The 21,012-nt window shown below is 51.6% G+C and overlaps 1 protein-coding gene across 1 annotated transcript; it reads left to right on the top strand.

Annotated features, from left to right (window-relative positions):
* Positions 1-1,366: 1,366 nt before the first annotated feature.
* gdf5 (growth differentiation factor 5) lies at positions 1,367-11,453 on the top strand. The gene is given in 7 exon segments (XM_029152126.3): positions 1,367-1,397; positions 8,428-8,769; positions 10,212-10,567; positions 10,570-10,846; positions 10,849-11,063; positions 11,065-11,124; positions 11,126-11,453. Coding segments are annotated over 7 exon segments (1,299 nt in total). The 3' UTR covers positions 11,144-11,453.
* The last annotated feature ends 9,559 nt before the right edge of the window (positions 11,454-21,012 follow it).

Genomic DNA, 21,012 nt, shown 5'->3' with positions numbered 1-21,012 from the left:
CGCAGGCTTTGGTACGTTTCAGCTTCCCCGGTGAAATGAACGTCACCTTTAGTTTCGTGTAACGTTTGATTCTTTAGCTCCATCTGCTGATCAAACATTACAATGCCTTCAGTTGAATCTTACTACAGACTCCTTCCCTCTGGGTTTTCACTCTCACAGTTTAACTGTGAGCTTCAACTCGAACGTTTGTATTTGTAGCTTGTACGGGACACTGGGCTGTGCTGGAGGCAGAACCGTCACTAAAACCAGTCAGTAGAACCGTCAGTAGAACCACGTCTGTAGAACCAATTCATAGAACTGTCTGTAGAACTAATTCGTAGAACCGTCTGCAGAACCAGTCAGTAGAACTGTCTGTAGAAACGTCTGTAAAACCAGCCAGTAGAATCGTGTGTAGAACCAGTCAGTAGAACCAGTCAGTAGAACTGTCTGTAGAACCAGTCAGTAGAACTGTCTGTAGAAACGTCTGCAGAACCATTTCGTAGAACTGTCCGTAGAACTAATTTGTAGAACCAGCCAGTAGAACTGTCTGTAGAAACGTCTGTAAAACCAGTCAGTAGAACTGTCAGTAGAACCAGTCAGTAGAACCACGTCTGTAGAACCAATTTGTAGAACCAGCTGTAGAACTAATTCATAGAACCATCTGTAGAACCACGTGTGTAGAACCAATTTGTGTGACCATCAGTAGAACCGTCAGTAGAACCAGCCAGTAGAACCGTCTGTAGAACCATGTCTGTAGAACCAGCCATTAGAACCGTCTGTAGAACCACATCTGTCGAACCACATCTGTAGAACCAGCCAGTAGAACCATCTGTAGAACCACGTCTGTAGAACCAACTTGTGTGACCGTCTGTAGAACCAGCCAGTAGAACCGTCTGTAGAACCACGTCTGTAGAACCAGCCAGTAGAACCGTGAGTAGAACCACGTCTGTAGAACCAGCCAGTAGAACCGTCTGCAGAACCACATCTGTAGAACCAGCCAGTAGAACCACGTCGGTAGAACCAGCCAGTAGAACCACGTCGGTAGAACCAATTCGTAGAACTGCCACAGGTCACGGTGCATGAAAGGCCGCGTTCACAGCACAGGAACCGGTGTGAGATGAGAAACGGAAGCGGCGTTCCAGGAGGAGGCGTCAGCTGGAGCGGGCGATGGACGGAGCGATGGAAGGAGGACGGACAGTCACACAGCGTCTCCTCTGTGGCTGCACCAGCGCCTCTGCTTTATTTGACCATCTGGAACCTTAACAGTTAATAGCTGCATTTTTCCAGCAAATATTGTGTCTGGCAGCGATCAGCAGAAAAAGGATCCCTGTGAAAACATTCCTGTGCCAGGTAACACAAGGACGGCCCGGTGAAGGCGAGGGTGTAGATGGAGGAGCGGCAGGGCGGGGGACCCACAGGTGAGGGAGGGGCAGGAAGAGGGAGGAGCATGGGGTCAAAGGTCAAAACCCACCAACATAACTTCACGACGTCCACAGTGGCAGAGATGAACCCACTTATGAATCAATGCTGCTGAGAGAGACTGAGCTGTTTGAAGGGCCCAGACTGGAGCAGAACCACCGGCCCGGCTCCATAGTTATGGAGGAACATCATTTATCAGTGTGTGTGCCGGTCCAGTCGGGATGCTAAGCTACGCTAACGCTGAGCTTGTTTACTGCACCAGGTCTGCGCTCACTCAGCTCCACAGTGCGTCAAAGTGAGGCCATCGGCATCACGGCCGTGTTTACACACAGCTCAGCAGGGGCCGGGCCAGTCCGGGTCGGGCCGGGCCGGGCCCAAAGTCAACATGTCCAGGGTGAAGGTAAATGAGGCTGAAACCACAGGCGCTGAGCAAACACCTGCGGCTCAGGTGGAGGAGGAGAAGGAGAAGGAGCTCCTTCTCCCTACAGAACCAGAACTGACCCTCCTGGAGCTTTGGGGGTTAAAGAGCAGGACACAGGTCCAGATTACTGGGACCTTCATCACAGCTGGAAACCCAACAGTTCTTCTGATTTACATGAATTTCACCCGAAGCAGAGAAAAACAACCATTCTGGTTTCAGAGACTGGAGAACAGGTGGATGTGCACACAGGGCCTTTTTGGGTCGGATCGGTCGGCTCGGCTCCACTCACACATCAGGCCAGTGCGATGCTGGTAACTCTCCTGAGGGAGATGCTCTAGGACAGAACCAGACCCAGGTCCCTGTGGGCGCTGCCCATCTTCTTTTGTTCGTGTTTTAAATAAACAGACAGTGTATAAACAATCAGTGCCACAGAACCTGCAGAACCTGGTACCGGTCTGTTTCTGACTCTGCCATGTGATGTCACTTCCTGTTCTGCTTTGCTCTAAACAGGTCCATCACGTTCACCTGCTCGTTCTGTCACCGTGTTTCATCAGTAATTGCTTCTGTTGAGTTCAGGTTCAAGTCGTGACCAGAACCGTGTCGGAACCGTACAGTGAGTTTGGTTTCTGGGTTATTTTGCCGTCGCAGTTCTGTTTCTTCTGCTCTGACCTTAAGTTCTAACTAAACTTCTGCCTCAGTCATTTAGTGAATGCGACAATTTGCTCTTTTCTATCTTTGTGCTTTAGTCTTTTAGTCTTTTGTAGAATCTTTGCTTTTGCTGCTGTTGAATGAATTGTGACCTCAGGCTGTTTGTTCCACTCAGATGTAAATACACCTTCCTTCAACAACAACCAGTGTGACGCAGGTGTGGTGAGCTGATGGTTAAATGCTTGCTGTATGTGGGATCCGTTGGGTTTCGTTGTGTGAGGTCTTAATCCTTACTTTGTAAAGTGCCTTGAGATAACTTTGTTGTGATTTGGCGCTATATAAATAAAATTGAATTGAATTGAGCTGAGCTGATTGTTTGCTTGGTGCCTTTTAACCTTGTTTCCAGCTTCACCCACCGTGTCCAGAACCTGCTGGTTCTGCTCTGTGCGATTCTTCCTTCAGTCGCTTACCACCTCCTCCGCCTCCTTCTAACTAGTGAACAGGCTCCCAGCGGTGCGTTTCCATTGTTTGGCCCCGCCTGCAGCCTGTAGACGCCAGCTCTGGCCTCCAGGGGCGCTGTGAGCGCATCGGCGGGGACGAAGGCAGCTGCTCGTCGCTCGTTTCAGGTGGCAGCGTCTTTGAGCTCAGCAGTGCGTCTGCAGTAGTTTGTAAGCTGAACACAGCGGTGGCGTCTCATCTGTCGTCTCTGACACAGTGGGAACACAGAGCGAGTGGCAACGCCTGGAGCTTCTGTGTCTCAGACCCCATGAGTGACTGGGCACAAACCAGAAGCAAACTGGTTTGGTCCCATTCTGAGAAGCTGGGGACGCGTTGTCTGACAACCTTCTGGTCTGTGTGAAGGTAGAGCAGCTAGGTCTGATACACACACACACACACACACTGATGACACACGCACACACAAACACACACACACACAGACACATACACACACGCACACACAACGATCAGACCTGCTGACTCGTCATCTTTATATGACGTCATGGACGTGGGTCTTCTCATTTTCGGCTACGGTTCTTGGTTCCGTTGCGTAGACGAGCTCCGCTCCACCTGCTTGTGTTCCTGAGGTCGTCAGCACATGCACACATTATGGACGCTGACGTACGTTCTAAACACGTCCTGGCGTCCGTGCAGCCACGCGGCGCTCAGCGCCAGCTGACGGATGTGCTGCAACGACAAAGCGCTGGAGGAGCCGTGGTTTTCACGAACGCACCACCGGTTCCGAGGTGCGAAGGAGCGCTTTGGATCGATCCCACCGGTTCAGTGTCGCCTCATCTTGTTTCCTACCGGGCCCTGAGCTGTGATGGTTCCTCTGATCTGCCCAGAGAACGCCACCTACAGAACCAGGTCCAACTCACAGTCCCAGAAGCATCAGAGCAGAACCAGCATGGACACGTAGGTGTCATGTTCTGCCAGTGGACCAGTGGGTCGCCGCCAGGTCCGATTGGAGGGTGGCGGTTCCTCAACCAGGCGGCACTGGAGCACCTGCGTCACCAAACAGTCAGTACCGACACCAGGCTCTAATCTGGTGACTTTCTGATTTCTAAAGTCCATCTCTCTCCTTGTTCAGATTCATCTGCAGCTGCTAACGGATTAACCCCCCAAAGACATCTCTGCCTCCTCCACCGCCGCCTCCTCAACCTCCACCTCCTCCATCTCTGCCCCCTCGACCTACGCCTCCTCCACCTCCTCCATCTCCGTCCTCCCTCCTCTCTCCCCTCCTCCCTCCTCTCCTGGTCCTCCACCTCCGCCTCCTCCACCTCCTCCATCTCTGCCCCCTCGACCTACGCCTCCTCCACCTCCTCCATCTCTGCCTCCTCCATCTCTGCCTCCTCCACCTCCTCCATCTCTGCCCCCTCGACCTACGCCTCCTCCACCTCCTCCATCTCGGCCTCCTCCATCTCTGCCTCCTCCACCTCCTCCATCTCGGCGTCCTCCACCTCCTCCATCTCTGCCTCCTCCACCTCCTCCATCTCTGCCTCCTCCACCTCATCCATCTCTGCCTCCTCCATCTCTGCCTCCTCCATCTCTGCTCTCTGCCTCCTCCCCTCCGCCTCCTCCACCCCTCCATCTCTGCCTCCTCACTCTACCTCCTCCATCTCTGCCCCCTCGCCTACGCCTTCTCCGCCTCCTCCATCCTCGCGTCCTCCACCTCCCTCTGCCTCCTCACCTCCTCCATCCGCCTCCTCAACCTCCTCCATCTCTGCCTCCCCTCCACCTCCTCCATCTCTGCCTCCTCCTCTCTGCTCTACCTCCTCCATCTCTGCCTCCTCCATCTCTCCTCCTCCACCTCCTCCCCATCCTCTATCTCTGCCTCCTCCACCTCCTCCATCTCTGCCTCCTCCATCTCTCCATCTCTGCCTCCTCCACCTCCTCCACCTCCGCCTCCTCCATCTCTGCCTCCTCCACCTCCTCCATCTCTGCCTCCTCAAGCTCTACCCTCCTCCATCTCTGCCCCCTCGACCTACGCCTTCTCCGCCTCCTCCATCTCGGCGTCCTCCACCTCCTCCATCTCTGCCTCCTCCACCTCCTCCATCTCTGCCTCCTCCACCTCCTCCATCTCTGCCTCCTCCATCTCTGCCTCCTCCATCTCTGCCTCCTCCACCTCCTCCATCTCTGCCTCCTCCACCTCCTCCATCTCTGCCTCCTCCACCTCATCCATCTCTGCCTCCTCCATCTCTGCCTCCTCCATCTCTGCCTCCTCCACCTCCGCCTCCTCCATCTCTGCCCCCTCGACCTACGCCTTCTCCGCCTCCTCCATCTCGGCGTCCTCCACCTCCGCCTCCCCCACCTCCTCCATCTCTGCCTCCTCCATCTCTGCCTCCTCCATCTCTGCCTCCTCCCTCCTCCATCTCTGCCTCCTCCACCTCTCCATCGGCTCCCCCGCCGCAGTGGATCTTCCTCCACAACCGAGACCTGCCATCTGAGCTACCATTAGATCCCTTTCCACCCCTGTACTCCTGCAATGATAGCGCCGACCACCCGCCGTAGGCCGTCGCCTGTGTCCAGGCGGTTCCTCCAGCCGCTCACATTAGTGGTTATAGCTGCTGAGATCCATTCTGGGCTGAGTCGCTACACAATGAGACAAGTATAGCAGCTGAAGCAGTTATTTGGTGTTGTCTTGCGTTGGACGGCGCTGCTGGCCGCTCTGTCCGGCCCAAGACAAGAATAGCCGTGACGGAGACGTGTGCGCAGGCTGTTTGGACAGTCAGGGATCAGCGGTGCTGCTCCGCCGTGCAGCCACACGGCGTCTGTGAGGTCAGACTGAAAAAATAAAGAGACAATTTGTGAGCTGGGTTAGTTCAAGTTCTGCTTGGAGACGCGTCGCACTGTTGCTGAGATATAAAAGGGAGAAAGTGGGTTCAGTTGGTGGCGAGTCTAGAATAGTCTCACTGGAAAATGTGTTGGTGCCCGACGCGTTGGCTTGAGCCACGGAAGCGCCACGTCCTGGAGCCACAGTGTTGCTGCTGCGCAGATGTGACAGCGTGGTGCTTCTTCAAGTGCTGAGGTGACAGAACCCACATCACGTGTCATCGGCGGACTTTACTGGAGCGGTCAGGTCCTCATCAGCTGCTTCACCCTGCACTAGATCACATGGTGCTGATCCAGCGACTATGACCGTGGATCCCGCTGGTTTTCATAGATCTGGAAGGTCACTCATCTTGTGTTCAGGTCAAAGAGTTAAACAGTGTTTAAATGGGCAGAACCAACAGAACCAGCGGGCAACCTGAGCAGCCACATACCTGAACACCTGCTGCCGCTTCAGTTTTTTCTGCAGGTGAAGCCGATCTTAGCTCCAGCCTGTGAGACGTGGTCCCTGATCATCACAACCGGAGCAAATGTGGAGCTGCTCCTGAGCGCCTTCACTCATCAGCTGGTTCCACAAATGGCCTGGAACAGTCGGACTCTACGTGTGATCCACGACAGCTTCTGCTGATCACGGCCTCATGGGCTGCTGGTGATTGACGGACCGACACCACACGAGGCTTGAGAGGAACCACAACACTACTCCTGTTATAAACCACCAGAGACGTCAAACCCCGGATCTGGACCCAAGCTTCTCGCCGGCTAATGACTCCTTGTGCTTGGCCTAAACTGAGTTTATGACCCTGAGCCGGCTCCTCGTGGCCTCATAAATCAAATGGGCCAAGACGTTTAGAATCACAACCAAGAGGAGGGAAAACCAGCAAAGGTTCTGAGGCTGCTCTCTCTCTGACGTTGTTATGTGAATACACTTATTTCTCTTCATTTTGGAAAACCGTTCAGTCTTGATCGACTCTGGCAGAACCGGGTCAAATGGGCAGTAGCTAATAACGTAGATACAGCTCTTAGGAACGGTGGACGGTGGCTTTGAAGCAGGAGGAACTGCTCCAACAATTTCTGGATGGATCGGACCACAGTTAGTGTTTGGTTTGACTGTGACCCGGTTCTGATGTGTTCTAGATTCCATCGCAGGAACTTCATCCCATGCTAGTGACACTGGTCCTGCTTCCTGCCTGTTTACTCACTCATCGCCTGAGCGGCTTCATCCCGTGAAGGTGATAAGCTGGAGCCCATCTGGGTGAGAGTTGGGTCAACTGGACCTCGACTCACCAACCTACAATTTTGATCCCCAGATATTGAAAACATCCCAATATTTGGTTTAGAGATGAAGTTCTCCTCAGAAACTCACTTTTCTGATAACATTAGATTGGGTAACCTGCTGTTCTCTGGGTTTGGATACTGGACTACAAACATCATTAGGAGCCTTTGTTTGCAGAAAGGAGCAAAACGCATTGACTCACTTGAAATGACATAATGCTAAGTTTTTCTTTGTGCCATTCAGAGCTGCAGCGAGTGAGTCATCGGTGGAAAGAGGGGGGAAGACTTGAGCAGAAACACTGCTGCAAATGAGCTCGGACAGGATGACGTCACGCGGTAATTAAAAGTGCCCTCTGGAATCCCACGTCCCATTCCTGCGCTCAGGTTTGTTGGAGGATTTGTTCGCACACCTGCAGGTTGGTGTGAGAGCAGTATTTTCACTGGATGGGGCTCAAGCTTTGAAGGGGGAGAGAAAAAAAGGAGGCAGCGGCATTACGCCATCCTCCCCCTCCTAGAAAAGGGCATTTAAAGAGGTTTCTCGCAGAAATCCCACAGAACCGAGTCGAGGAGCGCTTGACGCACGTCCACCACCGCCGCGCCGCGCTACCTGGGTCCACGCTCTTCTCCCACAGGCACCATGGTTCTGGCACATGACGGACGGACAGTCAGACGTTACCGGATGTGTTGCTTCCTCTAAAACCCTGTTTTAGACACGTCTCTGCTTCTACAACCCGCATATGTCTACAGCCCATTTCACACGGGACAAGTACTTTTTATTCATGCCACCTCTGGACGGGAGCAGAGAGACCTCAGAGGATGAAAGACCCTCTTCAGACCCAACAGGTCCAGTAATCGTGAGCAGACTGCGCTTTATGGCCAAAACGCACAGATCTTTAGGATGAACGTTGTGACGCGCGTGTGTCTTCTGCTGAGCAGCTGGACTCTCCTGGACCTGCGTGCCGCGGGCGCCGTCGGCCTCGCAGGCTCGAGCGAGCTCCAGCACCGGTTTGCAGAGGCGGTGGGAACGGAACGAGGCCACCGACGGGCCGCAGGAGAACTTTCCGAACCTCTGGTTGCAGCAGGCAAACCCCCGGGGCCGCTGCCGGTCTGAGGAACGCCGCACTTGTGGCGCCGGCGAGAATCACGCGTATCCGCGCGGGGGCCGCCTTTGATCACGGACGAAGCGGCTTCGGGAAGAAGCGGAGGCGCGGCGCCGACATCAGCGTCGCCGCCGCCGCTCAGCGGAAGCCGCGCGCAGCCGCAGCGGGACAGAGCGGGCACCCTGGGGCGCAAGACTGCCGCGCGCCCCCGGCTGCCCGGCGGGACGCGCACGCCAAAGCGCACGCTCCCGCTGCCTTCAGCGCACGCGCGGCCGCCAAAAGGAGCCGGGACGGCGGCGTCGGGCGCCGCGTCGCCGGGGACAGCGTTTGTAAAGGTGGCTTCTCTTGCAACGAGTGCAGCGGCTTCGGGCCGATCCGGACCTCCACAACGAGCCGCCGGCGCGCAGCTGCAGCAGAGCGGGGGAACCGGACACAAGGTCCCGAAGCAGAGCGAGCGGGAGCCTCCGAAGCAGCCGCTGGTGACTCCGCACGACTACATGCTGTCGCTCTACTGGTCTCTGTCCAGCGGGGACCTGAACGGCAGCGCGCTGCACGAGGCGGGCCTGGCCAACACCATCACCAGCTTGGTGGATAAAGGACAAGGTAAAAGCCGCACCTCTCAGGGCTTTGGACCCGAGATCCATCTGATCTGTGCCGTCACACAGAACAGCGGAGCCTCAGCCTTAGAGCTCAGGGATCATTGTCTCCAGTATTTGGCAGCATCACCGGCCTGAAGTGCAACGCTGTGTATTTAACCTGATCCTTATTATCCCTGACTGCAGTGAGGTGCCAGCATTAGCCAGGATTTGAGGCAGGAATAAAAAGCTGCCGGCAGAGGAGCAAAGCTGAACCTGCAGGTGAGCCCGGCTCTTAAACCTGGACCACATGGGCAAACGAGCTGCAGGAACCGAGCTGGAAATGCACCTGCAGCAGCAGGAGGAGGAACGTTTGCATTCCATCACATTTTACCAGGGCAGCGAGGATCGACTCGTTAGTGAGTCCCAGTGTGTTAACGTCCGTGTAGAACTGTAGCTAAACAGCCAACGTTCAGGTGAGGGTGGGACTGACAGCTGGTCTGAACGCTCCTTTAAAGCTTCTATTTGTAACCCGACGCCTGCAAACGTGCAGATTAAAAATCATCTTAGAAGCTGGTGAGCATCTCTGGACGTGTCATCACAGCGGACGCCGGCGGAACGGACTCTGGCAGCGCCACCTGCTGGGCTGGGTGCGCTGCTCAGCTGCTCGTCCCGTTCGTTCCACTCATCCGGGCCTGGACACGTGGCTGACAGGCGACCTGTCCAGGGGCTCCGCCTCCCACTGCTTCAGGTTTGAGCTTCGTGATTGGTCAGAAGTCTCCTGGTTGGGAGTCACCTCCTCCAGTCTGATCAAACGTTGGGCTGAGGTCAAATACCCACTGATCTGGAATCAGGGCCTGAAACGACAGCTCTCACCTGATGGGAGTCTCTGCTGTTGAAGTCGTACCTGAGTTCTTTGTTTGTTGCGTGGGCTGTGATTCCGCCGGGTTTCTGTCCAGGTCGGTCGCTGGCAGTGCAGCTGCGATCAGGAGGGTCAATAAACAGCCCTGTAATGTTGTCTTTACTGTGTAAAACTGTTTAAACAGTGAGCGAGTATTTCTGGGTTTATGTTTCAGCCACCTGATGTCCTTTCAACTCACCCTTTATGGGTCCAGTGTGTCGGCCCCCTGCTGAGCAGAGGTGGAGCTGATGACCTGACACGGCTCCTCCCCCCTCTGCTTTTTTAGCTCACTTCCCCTTCGGTTCCTTCTTTTCCAAAACTCCAGCACATCTGGACTCAGCACCGTCGGCCCATATCTGGGCTCTGAATGAACCGAATGACAAATAGTCACCGCAGCTGAAAGGAGACGAGCCATAACGACATAGACGCAGTAGTGACGAGAGTAAACATCTGCAGCAGATGTTGATCTCTGTCCACATTATTCTACATGTTTTCTAATCATCAGTGAGACTGTCTTCCGTGTCGCACTGTGCTGTGTTTCCTCCTACTGACCCTCTGTGTCTCTGCAGACGAGCGTGGGCCCCAGCTCAGACGGCAGAGGTATCACTTTAACATCAGCTCCCTGGAACGAGACGAGCTCCTGGGGGCCGAGTTACACATCCTGAGGAAGCGTGTGTCCGACCTCCGCAGAGCCAAGGACAGAGAGGCAGGAGGAGGGTCGCCGTGCCTGAAGCTGTCCACCTGCGCTCCAGGCAAACACAAGCCCGTCCTGCTCCAGACCAAGACCCTGGAGGATGCAGGCAGCGGCTTCAGCAGGTGGGAAGTCTTTGACGTGTGGAAAGTCTTCAAAGGTTTCAAGAACCAGCAACAGCAGCCTCTCCAGCAGCTGTGCTTGGAGCTGGAGGCACTGGAGCACAGAGGTGGCCGGCCCTGGACCTGCGCACTCTGGGCTTCGCCCGACCCGCCAGGACCAGCAAGGAGAAGGCCTTCTTCCTGGCGTTTGGCCGAAGCAAGAAACGCGACCTTTTTTACAATGAGATCAAAGCGCGATCCGGCCACGACAACAAAACCGTCTACGAGTATCTGTTCACCCAGAGGCGCATGCGACGGGCGCCGGCTGTGAGGTCGGTGAAGAAGCCGCTCCAGCCCAACTCGCTGCCTCAGCACCAGGCGGTGAAGGCCAAGGCGCGCTGCACCCGGAAGCACCTCACGTGAACTTCAAGGAGATGGGCTGGGATGACTGGATCATCGCGCCGCTGGAGTACGACGCCTACCACTGCGAAGGCGTCTGCGACTTCCCCATCCGCGCCCACCTGGAGCCCACCAACCACGCCATCATACAGACCCTGATCAACTCCATGGACCCGGGGGCCACGCCGCCCACCTGCTGCGTCCCCACCAAGCTCACCCCCATCAGCTTCTCTACATAGACTCGTTCCCAACAACGTGGTGTACAAGCAGTACGAGGACATGGTGGTGGAGGGCTTGTGGGTGCAGGTAGCTGCTGAGGAAAGACGTTTGAGCTCAGCACCAAGCCAAGACCTGTTAGAGACAGACTGAGACTATCAGGCTGCAGCACAGGGTCAAAGACACGATGACTTGGAATGATGCACCCGATCACACGTTGCTGTTGTGTCTGTAAAAAGTGTGACTTGTAATCAAAATGCCTATTTCCTTTGCCCTGAGTCATTTCTACACCTTATCTGATACTTTTCTATGAAGCATTTGAAGAATTTCCTATGTCTAAATATCAGCGAGTGAGGAAGTGATGATCTGACCTATTCCAATAAAAAGTGTCTGAATGAGTGAGAGCCCAGATCGTACCAGTGTGAACCTGTGCCCAGTGAGGGTCATGGATCAATCAGAGCAGAGCTGCATGAAGGCATCAGTGTCAATGCTCATGAATCGCTTTTAGTAAAGTTGTTTGACAGAACAGTGTGTGACGTCATCCACCATAAACAGCTTTGTGTGCCTCTTCTCCCCTCATCCTCGTCCAGCCTGTTGGTTGGTGACCGTCAGAGCTGCCAGATGATTTCTTCCAGGAACAGGCCTTGAAACATAGAGAAAGTCTCATGCTAGGAACAAACACTTGAACGCCTCTTATCTGTGACTGGCACTAAGGCCCTAAATTTAGGTTTGTCAGGTTCCTTCCTCACGTCAGAAGAATGGTCTGATTGTTCTCCAGGACACAAATCACCACCCCTGAACACAAAGAAGCATCAGGTACAAACCCAAGCTCCACGTGAACTGGCAGCAGTGACCGTAGCTTCATGTATGACACGTCGGCTAAAAGATTCACAAGGTCATAAAACACACATCATCAAACTCCAGTCGTTTGTTTCCTGTTGATGTTTCTGCATTCTGCTAGTTTCAAACCTGCTTAGCCTTTACTCAGCCTCTATTCAGATCTACTCAGCCTCTACTCAACCACTACTCAGACCTGCTCGGGCTCTACCTAGCCTCTGTTCAGATCTACTCAACCTCTACTCAGACCTGCTCAGTTTCTACTCAGACCTACTAAGCCACTACTCAGCCTCTACTCAGACCTGCTCAGCCTCTACCCAGTCTCTACTCAGACCTACTCAGTTTCTACTCAGACCTACTAAGCCACTATTCAGCCTCTACTCAGACCTGCTCAGTTTCTACTCAGACCTACTAAGCTACTACTCAGCCTCTACTCAGACCTGCTCAGCCCCTACCCAGTCTCTACTCAGACCTACTCAGTTTCTACTCAGACCTACTAAGCCACTATTCAGCCTCTACTCAGACCTGCTCAGTTTCTACTCAGACCTACTAAGCCTCTTCTTCGTCTCTACTCAGACCTGCTCTGCCTCAACTTAGCCTCTACTCAGCCTCTACTCAGATCTACTCACCCTCTACTCAGACCTGCTCACCCTCTACTTAGCCTCTACTCAGACCTGGTCTGCCTCTATTCAGCCTCTACTCAGACCTGCTCAGTTTCTACTCAGACCTATTAAGCCACTACTCAGCCTCTACTCAGACCTGCTCAGCCTCTACATAGTCTCTACTCAGCCTCTACTCAGACCTACTCAGCCTCTACTCAGCCTCTACTCAGACCTACTCAGCTTCTACTCAGACCTGCTCAGCCTCTACTTAGTCCCTACTCAGACCTGCTCAGCCTCTACTCAGACCTACTCAGTTTTCTACTCAGACCTACTAAGCCACTACTCAGCCTTTACTCAGACCTTCTCTGCCTCTACTCAGCCTCTTACTCAGATCTACTCAGCCTCTACTCATCTTATGCCTCAGCCTCTGCTCAGCCTCTCACCATTTTGGCCTTTCTGCTCCAGTTGTGAGAGAAGACAATACCTGATTAAATGGAAACACTCACATCACATTCTCCTCGGTGCAGATGCTTTGTCTGTAGAGGCAGCAGGACAACAGGTGTGCAGATTAAACTGTAAAGGTTGTCAGGTTTTTCAGCTCAGTTGTCACAGTTTAGTCTGATCGGTCACAATGTTCAGGATGAGATTAAACTGTTCAGCGCAGAATCTGATTCAGTCTTTGGTTTCCGAGCTTAAAGAGCAATCATGTGAAGTCATAAGGTTCTTCAATCAATAAGAAATAGGTGTGAGCTTTAGAAGTCCTGAACATGTTAGAAAACAATCTGGGTTTGAATTGTGTCAACAAACAGCAAATACATCATAACTGATAAACTGACTTGAGCTTTACTTTTTTCTTTGTTTCCTATTATATATATATATATATATACTATTGCTCAACTGGACTGTTATGAGAATATTCGTCCTCCTGCTGATCTCATGACAGTCTGCCTAAATATCACTCACATTTACCCTCTGTATACACAAATTTTCAAAGTTAGGATGCACTCTGTTTTATAACCTTCCTTGGGTGGTTCAGTGGGCAGCACTGTGGCCTCACAGCGACACAGGTTGTCTGTCTCTATGTGTGGCCCTGCGATGGACTGGTGACCTGTCCAGAGTGAACCGCCTCTCAGCCTAAGGTAGTTGGAAAGGCCCCAGCAGCCCCTGCGACCCAGCAGCGACCAATAAGGATTGAATAAGGATGAATAACTCCTTTGCTGTGCTTAGCGTAGAGACACAGTGACAGACACAGCATAAGAGGCGTTCAAGGACTCCACCAACGCAGGTCTGTGTTCTCTGTGACCCACAGTTTGGACTAAAGGAGGCATCAGTGTTGATGCTGAGCCGTTGTTCGTGGACTTTTCAGATGTGCTGCTTTAAGCCTTTTAGCACTGTTAAGGGGCAAGACTGTGTTTGTACATGGCATAACTGTTGGAATTCAACCTTTGAGTTGGAATAAAAGCTCTTTTCTTCTCGTCTTCTTCTCTTTACCTTTGGCTGTTGTGCTGGCGTTGTGCTGCTCCTGCCCCTCTGGCCCTCGGAGCCTATAATCAGATTAGATCGTCGTGAACGCTGCGGTTCCACTTCTGCAGCTCAGAAATCTGTAGTAAAGCAGAAACATGTAGTGTTTACGGGTTTCAGGTTTCCTTGTCGCTGTTTGTGGCCGGGAATTGTGGCAATGTGTCAGGCCGAATCCAGGAGAACAGGATCAAGAACCCAGCTGAAGAGGGCTATTGTGTTTCGCTGCTCAGATGTAATCAGAAACACATGCGCTCCACCGTGGGGGCTGAGGGTGACTCCTTTACCACAACACAGCGCTAATGCTCGCGTCCATTACACCATCCAACGCTGATGTTTGGGCTTCATTGAGCTGGTTCCCACTCTGACCCCAAACCTCGACCAGCGCTAACGCTAACGCTAGCGCTAGCGCTGGTCTCCTGTTTTGTGCTGTAGCTGTGACCTGACTGGTCGGTGGGTAGACGCTTATATCTTGACTGTGCCTCGTCTCTGATCACTTCTCACCGTTTCTGCTTTGGGACATTTGTTTACGTCTGTTTCTAGTCGGTGTTTGTCATTTTGCAACATCTTTGGATGTTGGTGTTTTTTTTATCTGCGGTGGCTGTGCTTTGTTGACGGTAAATGATGAACTGGTGGCTTCATGGGAGGACAGTCCATTATATGGTGTTGACCTATAAGGGTGTGACAGCAACTCAAGGGTTGAAACTCATTGAAGAAGTACAGACACTGATTCTGGAAATGAATACAGAACCTCAGACATGAAGCGTTGAGCACATTTGTTCTCCAGAGGTTTTGAGGTCAGTTGAGTCCAGTCGCTTTTTGCTCTGTTCTTGGTCTCCACCAGCTCCTCCTTGTCTTTTACTGACTCCAGCACCTTGTCTTTTACTGAATGACTGATAATATCAGAGCTTTACTCGCTTCTGTTCCTGTCACACGTCTGTGTTTCAGCTTTTTCTAATGCGTAATGACAGTGATCCCATTAAACACGTCCGTCCACCCTGTGACCTCCGGCTCCGTCTTTCCAAACCTCGCTCACTGGGGCTTTATTTATCAGATCTGGCCCGGCCGCGCTGACCGCTGTTTAACGTTTTAGCATAAATGCGGTCGTGGTTTTCCTTGACAGATGTTCAGGAGGAATTTTATCATGTGGCTGAGCCCAAAGCTGCTCAAAGAAAAACAGAGCTGTTTTCTCTGGCACGGCTTGTGTGACACATACATCGACAGCTGTGTGTGTGTGTGTGTGTGTGTGTGTGTGTGTGGGTGTGTGGGTGTGTGTGCGTGTGTGTGCGTGTGTGTGCGTGTGTGTGTGTGTGTGTGTGTGTGCGTGTGTGCGTGTGTGCGTGTGCGTGCGTGTGTGTGTGTGTGTTGTGTGTGTGTGTGTGTGTGTGTGTGTGCATGTGTGTGCGTGTGTGTGGTGTTGTGTGGTGTGGTGTGGGTGTGTGTGATGTGTGTGGTGTGTGGGTGTGCGTGTGTGTGTGTGTGTGTGGTGTGTGTGTGCGTGTTGTGCGTGTGTGTGCGTGTGTGCGTGTGTGTGTGTGTGTGTGTGGTGTGTGTGTGTGTTGTGTGTGTGTGTGTGCGTGTGCGCGTGTGTGTGTGTGTGCTGCGTGCGTGGTGTGGTGTGTGTGTGGTGCGCGTGTGTGTTGTGTGTGTGCGTGCGTGCGTGTGTTGTGTGGGTGTGTGCATGTCGTGCGTGTGTTGTGCGTGTGTATGTGTGCATGTGTGTTGTGTGTGTGTGATTTGCATATTGTCTGCTAGCTGCTGCTTCATCACAGACCGTTACAGTGTCAACGCCGGCTGAAGGAGGTATTTTGCGACGCCTTCCACATCTCGGCTCTTGGCAGACGAGCAGCTGAGCACATTCAGCTCAAACTCCAGCTTTTCGTCCTGAGTTAGCGTTTCCCCTCCGCCTCCAGGAACCGCTCAGGAAAACCACAACTTCTGTTCTGCTGTGAAAACATGGCTCTGAACGGGCAGACGTGCTGCGTGTTAACACACAGTGGCTCCATTCATTTCTATTCACATGTTGAGTGTAGGAGCAGGAGCTCAGCGCGTTGTTATCTTTGAGGAGGAAACTCGTTTCCATGGCTGCACCTTGATTCCTTTTCCTCCTGTTACTGCTTTGACCTTGGGTTTCTGCTCCGGCTGAACCGAGTCCTGGACTTCAGGCCCGTTTGATGTTCAGCAGCCATAAAGAGGAGGCTTCACTCTGGACCCACGGCTCCGTTTTCACCCACGGCTACAGCCTGGTTTTGCTTGAGTCTCCTGGTGCTGCTCAGTGCTATAGAAAGGACCTGGACTGAATCTATTGACATGTTCATATGCAGGAGGAATCTGACTCACTTCTCCAAACCGGTGTCTGTGGTTTTGATTACACTATGATGCAGACGACAGGCTGAGAAACAGAACCTCCGTCTTTGGTTCCACCATCTTTCCAGTTTCCTTTCTTCCTGTGCTCCTTCACTCGGCTTCTCTCTTCTTTCCTTTACTGTTGAACCATCTGGTCTTTTGGAAGCCTGTCCAGCGACTGGTGGCTGCTCACCGCTGTGCAAGTGTGAAATAGCAGAGGTTTGTTCTGGTGGTTCTGGTTAACCAGTGAAACCAGCGAAACCAGACCTTCATCAAGTGGAAGCGAGTGGTTTTAATCTGAATGAAAAACAATGGAAAATGATTAGTATCTGCTTCAGTGCAGAACCAGGTTATGGCTCCAGGAAGTTCAGCACCAGACCAGCAGAACGTCCAGAACACGGCGAGCAGATTAAACAAACAGAGATGTACTAATCAGCTGTAGAGGAGCTGCCAGTGGACGGACCAGCTGTTCCTGTTGGGTTTCATACAGCAACAAATCAATCAGATCCATGTTTAGGAATCACTGTGTGCTTTCTCTTCCTGCTGACTTCCCCAACTCAAGGACTTGAGCTGTTAGTCCATCTCAGGCTGTAAATCACTATTCAATTCGGAAACGAGGAGCAGTGAAGCAGACGAGGATTTATTTATAGGTGTTACAGATAATTACCAGTGAGTCTGCTCAACGCTCTGCTGAGCTGGTCTGTTTATTATAGTCACACACACGCATGCACGCACGCACGCGCAAAAACGCATGCACGCACGCAAACACACATACACAGACGCGCACAAATACACAGACGCGCACACACGCACACAAATGCACACACACACACACACACACACCACACACACAACACACACACCACACACACACACATACACACACACACAGACACACACACACACACACACACACACACCACACCACACACACACACACACATAAAACAGATAAGGTGAAACAGCCAGGCAAAAACCTGTCAAAAAAAGCCGTCAGACGCTCCTCTCTGACCTCAGCATCTGGAGCGTGGGCCGTGGGTCACGCCTCTGGCAGAGCAGGGGGTCGTGTCCAGCATCCTGGACCTTCTATATACAGCAGAACGCCGTCTGTGAACGGAGCTGGACCTATAGAACAGAGCTAAACAGATGTAAGTGAAACAAGTTCCTAGCACTGGCTCTGGAACGGGGCCCGTTGAGTTCTGATGAGTACGGAACCATCAGAGTACTTTGGTTTCTCAGAGTCCCGAACACAGCGAAGCATCAAGCACTGATTAAGGAATGTTGCCTCCCCACATGCCTTGGTGGTTAGCTAACCTTTACCCTCATTAAAACATCCCATCTCTGCTTTGTGTAACTGCACCACAGCTCCTTTGTCTCTCTCAGCTGAAATGTGGCCATTTCCTGATAATATAATTCCATAATAATGTTTCCCAGCCCTGTGTTTTAACCATATTGTATGGATCTTCTTTAATCATTGCTCGCTTTTTTTTGTCCTAAATTTAAAGCTCCCAACAAAAGGTTGTGTAACGTGAGACGTCTTTGGAGTCAAGCGTCTGAAGAATCATCTGAAGCCATGAAGCGACAGCAGAGCTGAGGTTTCTGCAGGGCATCACGCTGAGTCTCAGAATGTTTTTAATCCATCATTGTTGGTCGGAGACGAAGCAGCGTCAGTGAAAGAGTTTCTGTGTAAAAACCAAGCAGCTGCTGCAGAGTAACACAGAAGTAAGACACAGCCACGGATGCTGCTCTGCTTCCAGGGGGGATGCATGGTTCGTCCTTCATCAAACTTGCCTCCTTGACCTCAGTCCCAAAGAAACTAAATTCAATTTATTTATTTATATAGCGCCAAATCACAGCAAAGTTATCTCAAGGCACTTTACAAAGTAAGGTTTAAGACCTCACACAACTAAACCCAACATATCCCACATACAGCAAGCATTTAATTTGGCAGCAACAGTGGAGAGGAAAAACTCCCTCTCTAACGAGGAAGAAACCTCCAGCAGAACCAGGCTGGATGTGGGCGGCCATCTGCCTCGACCGGTTGGGGTCAGAGGATAGAGAGAAAAGCACAGCAACAGCAACAAGCAACAACAAGCAACAACAGAGCACAGGCAGGATGGTAGGACCAGGGACTGGATGCAGGCAGGATGGTTGGATCCGCAGCTGCCCATCACAGACACCAAACTTTGAGTCCAATGATACCTGTAGGAGAGGACAGAGTGGAGGAGAGAGAGAGAGCGGGAGAGAAGCACAACTACTGGAGAGAAAGAGACAAGGTTAGTTAAACATTGAAAAAAATTATGGGAGGTTATTGTATAGACGAGGATAAAAGGGAACAGAGGAGCTCAGTGTATAAATTAAGTCCCCCAGCAGTCTATGTCTATTGCAGCTTAACTAAGAGATGGTTCCTGTGACTAACAATAATTGCCAGTGACCTGAACCATCTCTAACTATAAGCTTTATCAAAAGGAAGGTTTTAAGCCTAATCTTAAAGGTGGAGAGTGTGTCAGCTTCTCGAACCTGAAGAGGGAGCTGGTTCCAGAGGAGAGGAGCTTGGTAGCTAAAAAGCTCTGCCCCCTGTTCTACATTTAAAGACTCTAGGAACCACAAGTAGCCCAGCACTCTGAGAACGAAGCGTTCTGCTGGGAGCATAAGGAACTATGAGGTCTTTAAGATAAGAAGGAGCTTTATCATTGAGTACTTTGTATGTGAGTAGGAGAATTTTAAATTCTATCCTACATTTTACAGGCAGCCAGTGCAGAGAAGCTAATGTAGGAGAAATGTGATCTCTCTTTCTAAGTCCTGTCAGGACTCTGGCTGCAGCATTTTGAATAAGCTGTAGGCTTTTTAAGGAGCTGTTAGGACATCCTATGAGTAAGCAGTTACAGTAGTCCAGCCTAGAGGTAACAAATGCATGGATCAGTTTCTCTGCATCGCTCTGAGAGAGGATGCTTCTGATTTTAGCTATATTTCTAAGATGGAAGTAGGCGGATCTGGAGATTTGTTTAATGTATAAGAGTAAATGTAAAAGAGAGATCCTGGTCAAAGATGACACCAAGGTTCCTCACAGTAGAATCTGAAGCTAATGTTATGCCATCCAGGGTGGCTATCTGACTCAATAGTGTCTCTCTCAGATTTTTAGGCCCAACAATAAGAATTTCAGTTTTATCTGAATTTAGTTGAAGGAAGTTTGTGTCCAGTCCAGTCCCTTGTCCAACCATCCTGCCTGTGTCCAGTCTCTGGTCAACCATCCTGCCTGTGTCCAGTCTCTGGTCAACCATCCTGCCTGTGTCCAGTCTCTGGTCCAGCCATCCTGTGACCAGTCCCTGGTCCAACCATCCTGCCTGTGTCCAGTCTCTGGTCAACCATCCTGCCTGTGTCCAGTCCCTGGTCCAACCATCCTGTGTCCAGTCCCTGGTCCAACCATCCTGCCTGTGCTCTGTTGTTGCTTGTTGTTGCTTGTTGTTGTTGCTGTGCTTTTCTCTCTCGATATCCTCTCACCCCAACCGGTCGAAGCAGATGGCCGCCCACATCCAGCCTGGTTCTGCTGGAGGTTTCTTCCTCATTAGAGAGGGAGTTTTATTTCTCCACGGATGCTGTTAAATTGTAATTATTACAAATAAAGTCTTGTGTATGTGGGACTTGTTGGGGTTTAGTTGCGTAAGGTCTTAAACCTTACCTTGGAGCGATATAAATAAATTAAAAATTGAGAAGAGGACATGGTGGAGAACAGTTCCCATCCTCCCAGTGACCTGCTGGTTAACGGCCAGCCACAGTCCGGGTCCATCTTCAGAGAACTTCACCTGGTGATTGAGAATCTTCACCACAATAAAAATGTGACTTTCTTCTTCTGAACCTGCTGTGACCTGCCCTTTGTGGATACTGAGTTTCTGATTAATAATAACACCTCTGTAGCGTTGGTGGTGTCCAGCCAAACACGGCCTTTGTTTGTCAGCTGACGCCGCCATGACCTGGTGTCGTTGTCGGGAACCACAGCAGGAAACGACGACGTGTCATCTGAAGCTGGTGATTCATGAGCAACCAGCTGCAGTGGATCCGTTTTGTCACTGCAGGTCATAAACAACCTTCTCCACCTTCCTGTACGTTTGCATCATTAAGCTCAACTGATGGATTTGATTGGAAGCAGAAATTCCGTTTGTGCTGTTTTAATGGTGCTAAACTCTCCTGACTTGTCTAATGTGTCACATGGGATCGGTGCCAGCGCAGAGTTATATTAAACACGAGACGACCGTGGCACCAGCACGATAACGTCCAGGACGAGAAAGCAGCAAAAAAATAAAATCACTTCCTCTGGGAGCAGCTGCAGCAAGATCAGCTGTCAAATAAGCTCCGGCGCAGAATACAGGTACATTCTGTTGGGTTTTATTGCTTTTGGCTCAACGTGAAACCTGAGTCCAGTGTGTAAATACTAAGTTATGCCACTTTCAACAATGCTCGTGCGTTACAGGCTGAATAACTGCCTCAAGTCCATGTACACAATTATGTCACTTCCTGCATTAAATGTGCCCATTGCCCCCAAACCTCAGCTCAGCTCAGCCAGTGAAATATTGATGGACGGCCTCCACTTCAGCAGCAGGTTTGACGCTGGACCGGAGGCCAACTGTGGGGACGGAGGTGGAAAAGTTCAAGAGTGTAAAGG

Source organism: Betta splendens, chromosome 5, assembly GCF_900634795.4.
Source record: "Betta splendens chromosome 5, fBetSpl5.4, whole genome shotgun sequence".
Taxonomy (NCBI): Eukaryota; Metazoa; Chordata; class Actinopteri; order Anabantiformes; family Osphronemidae; genus Betta; species Betta splendens.
This window is presented reverse-complemented; position numbering and strand designations above follow the sequence as displayed.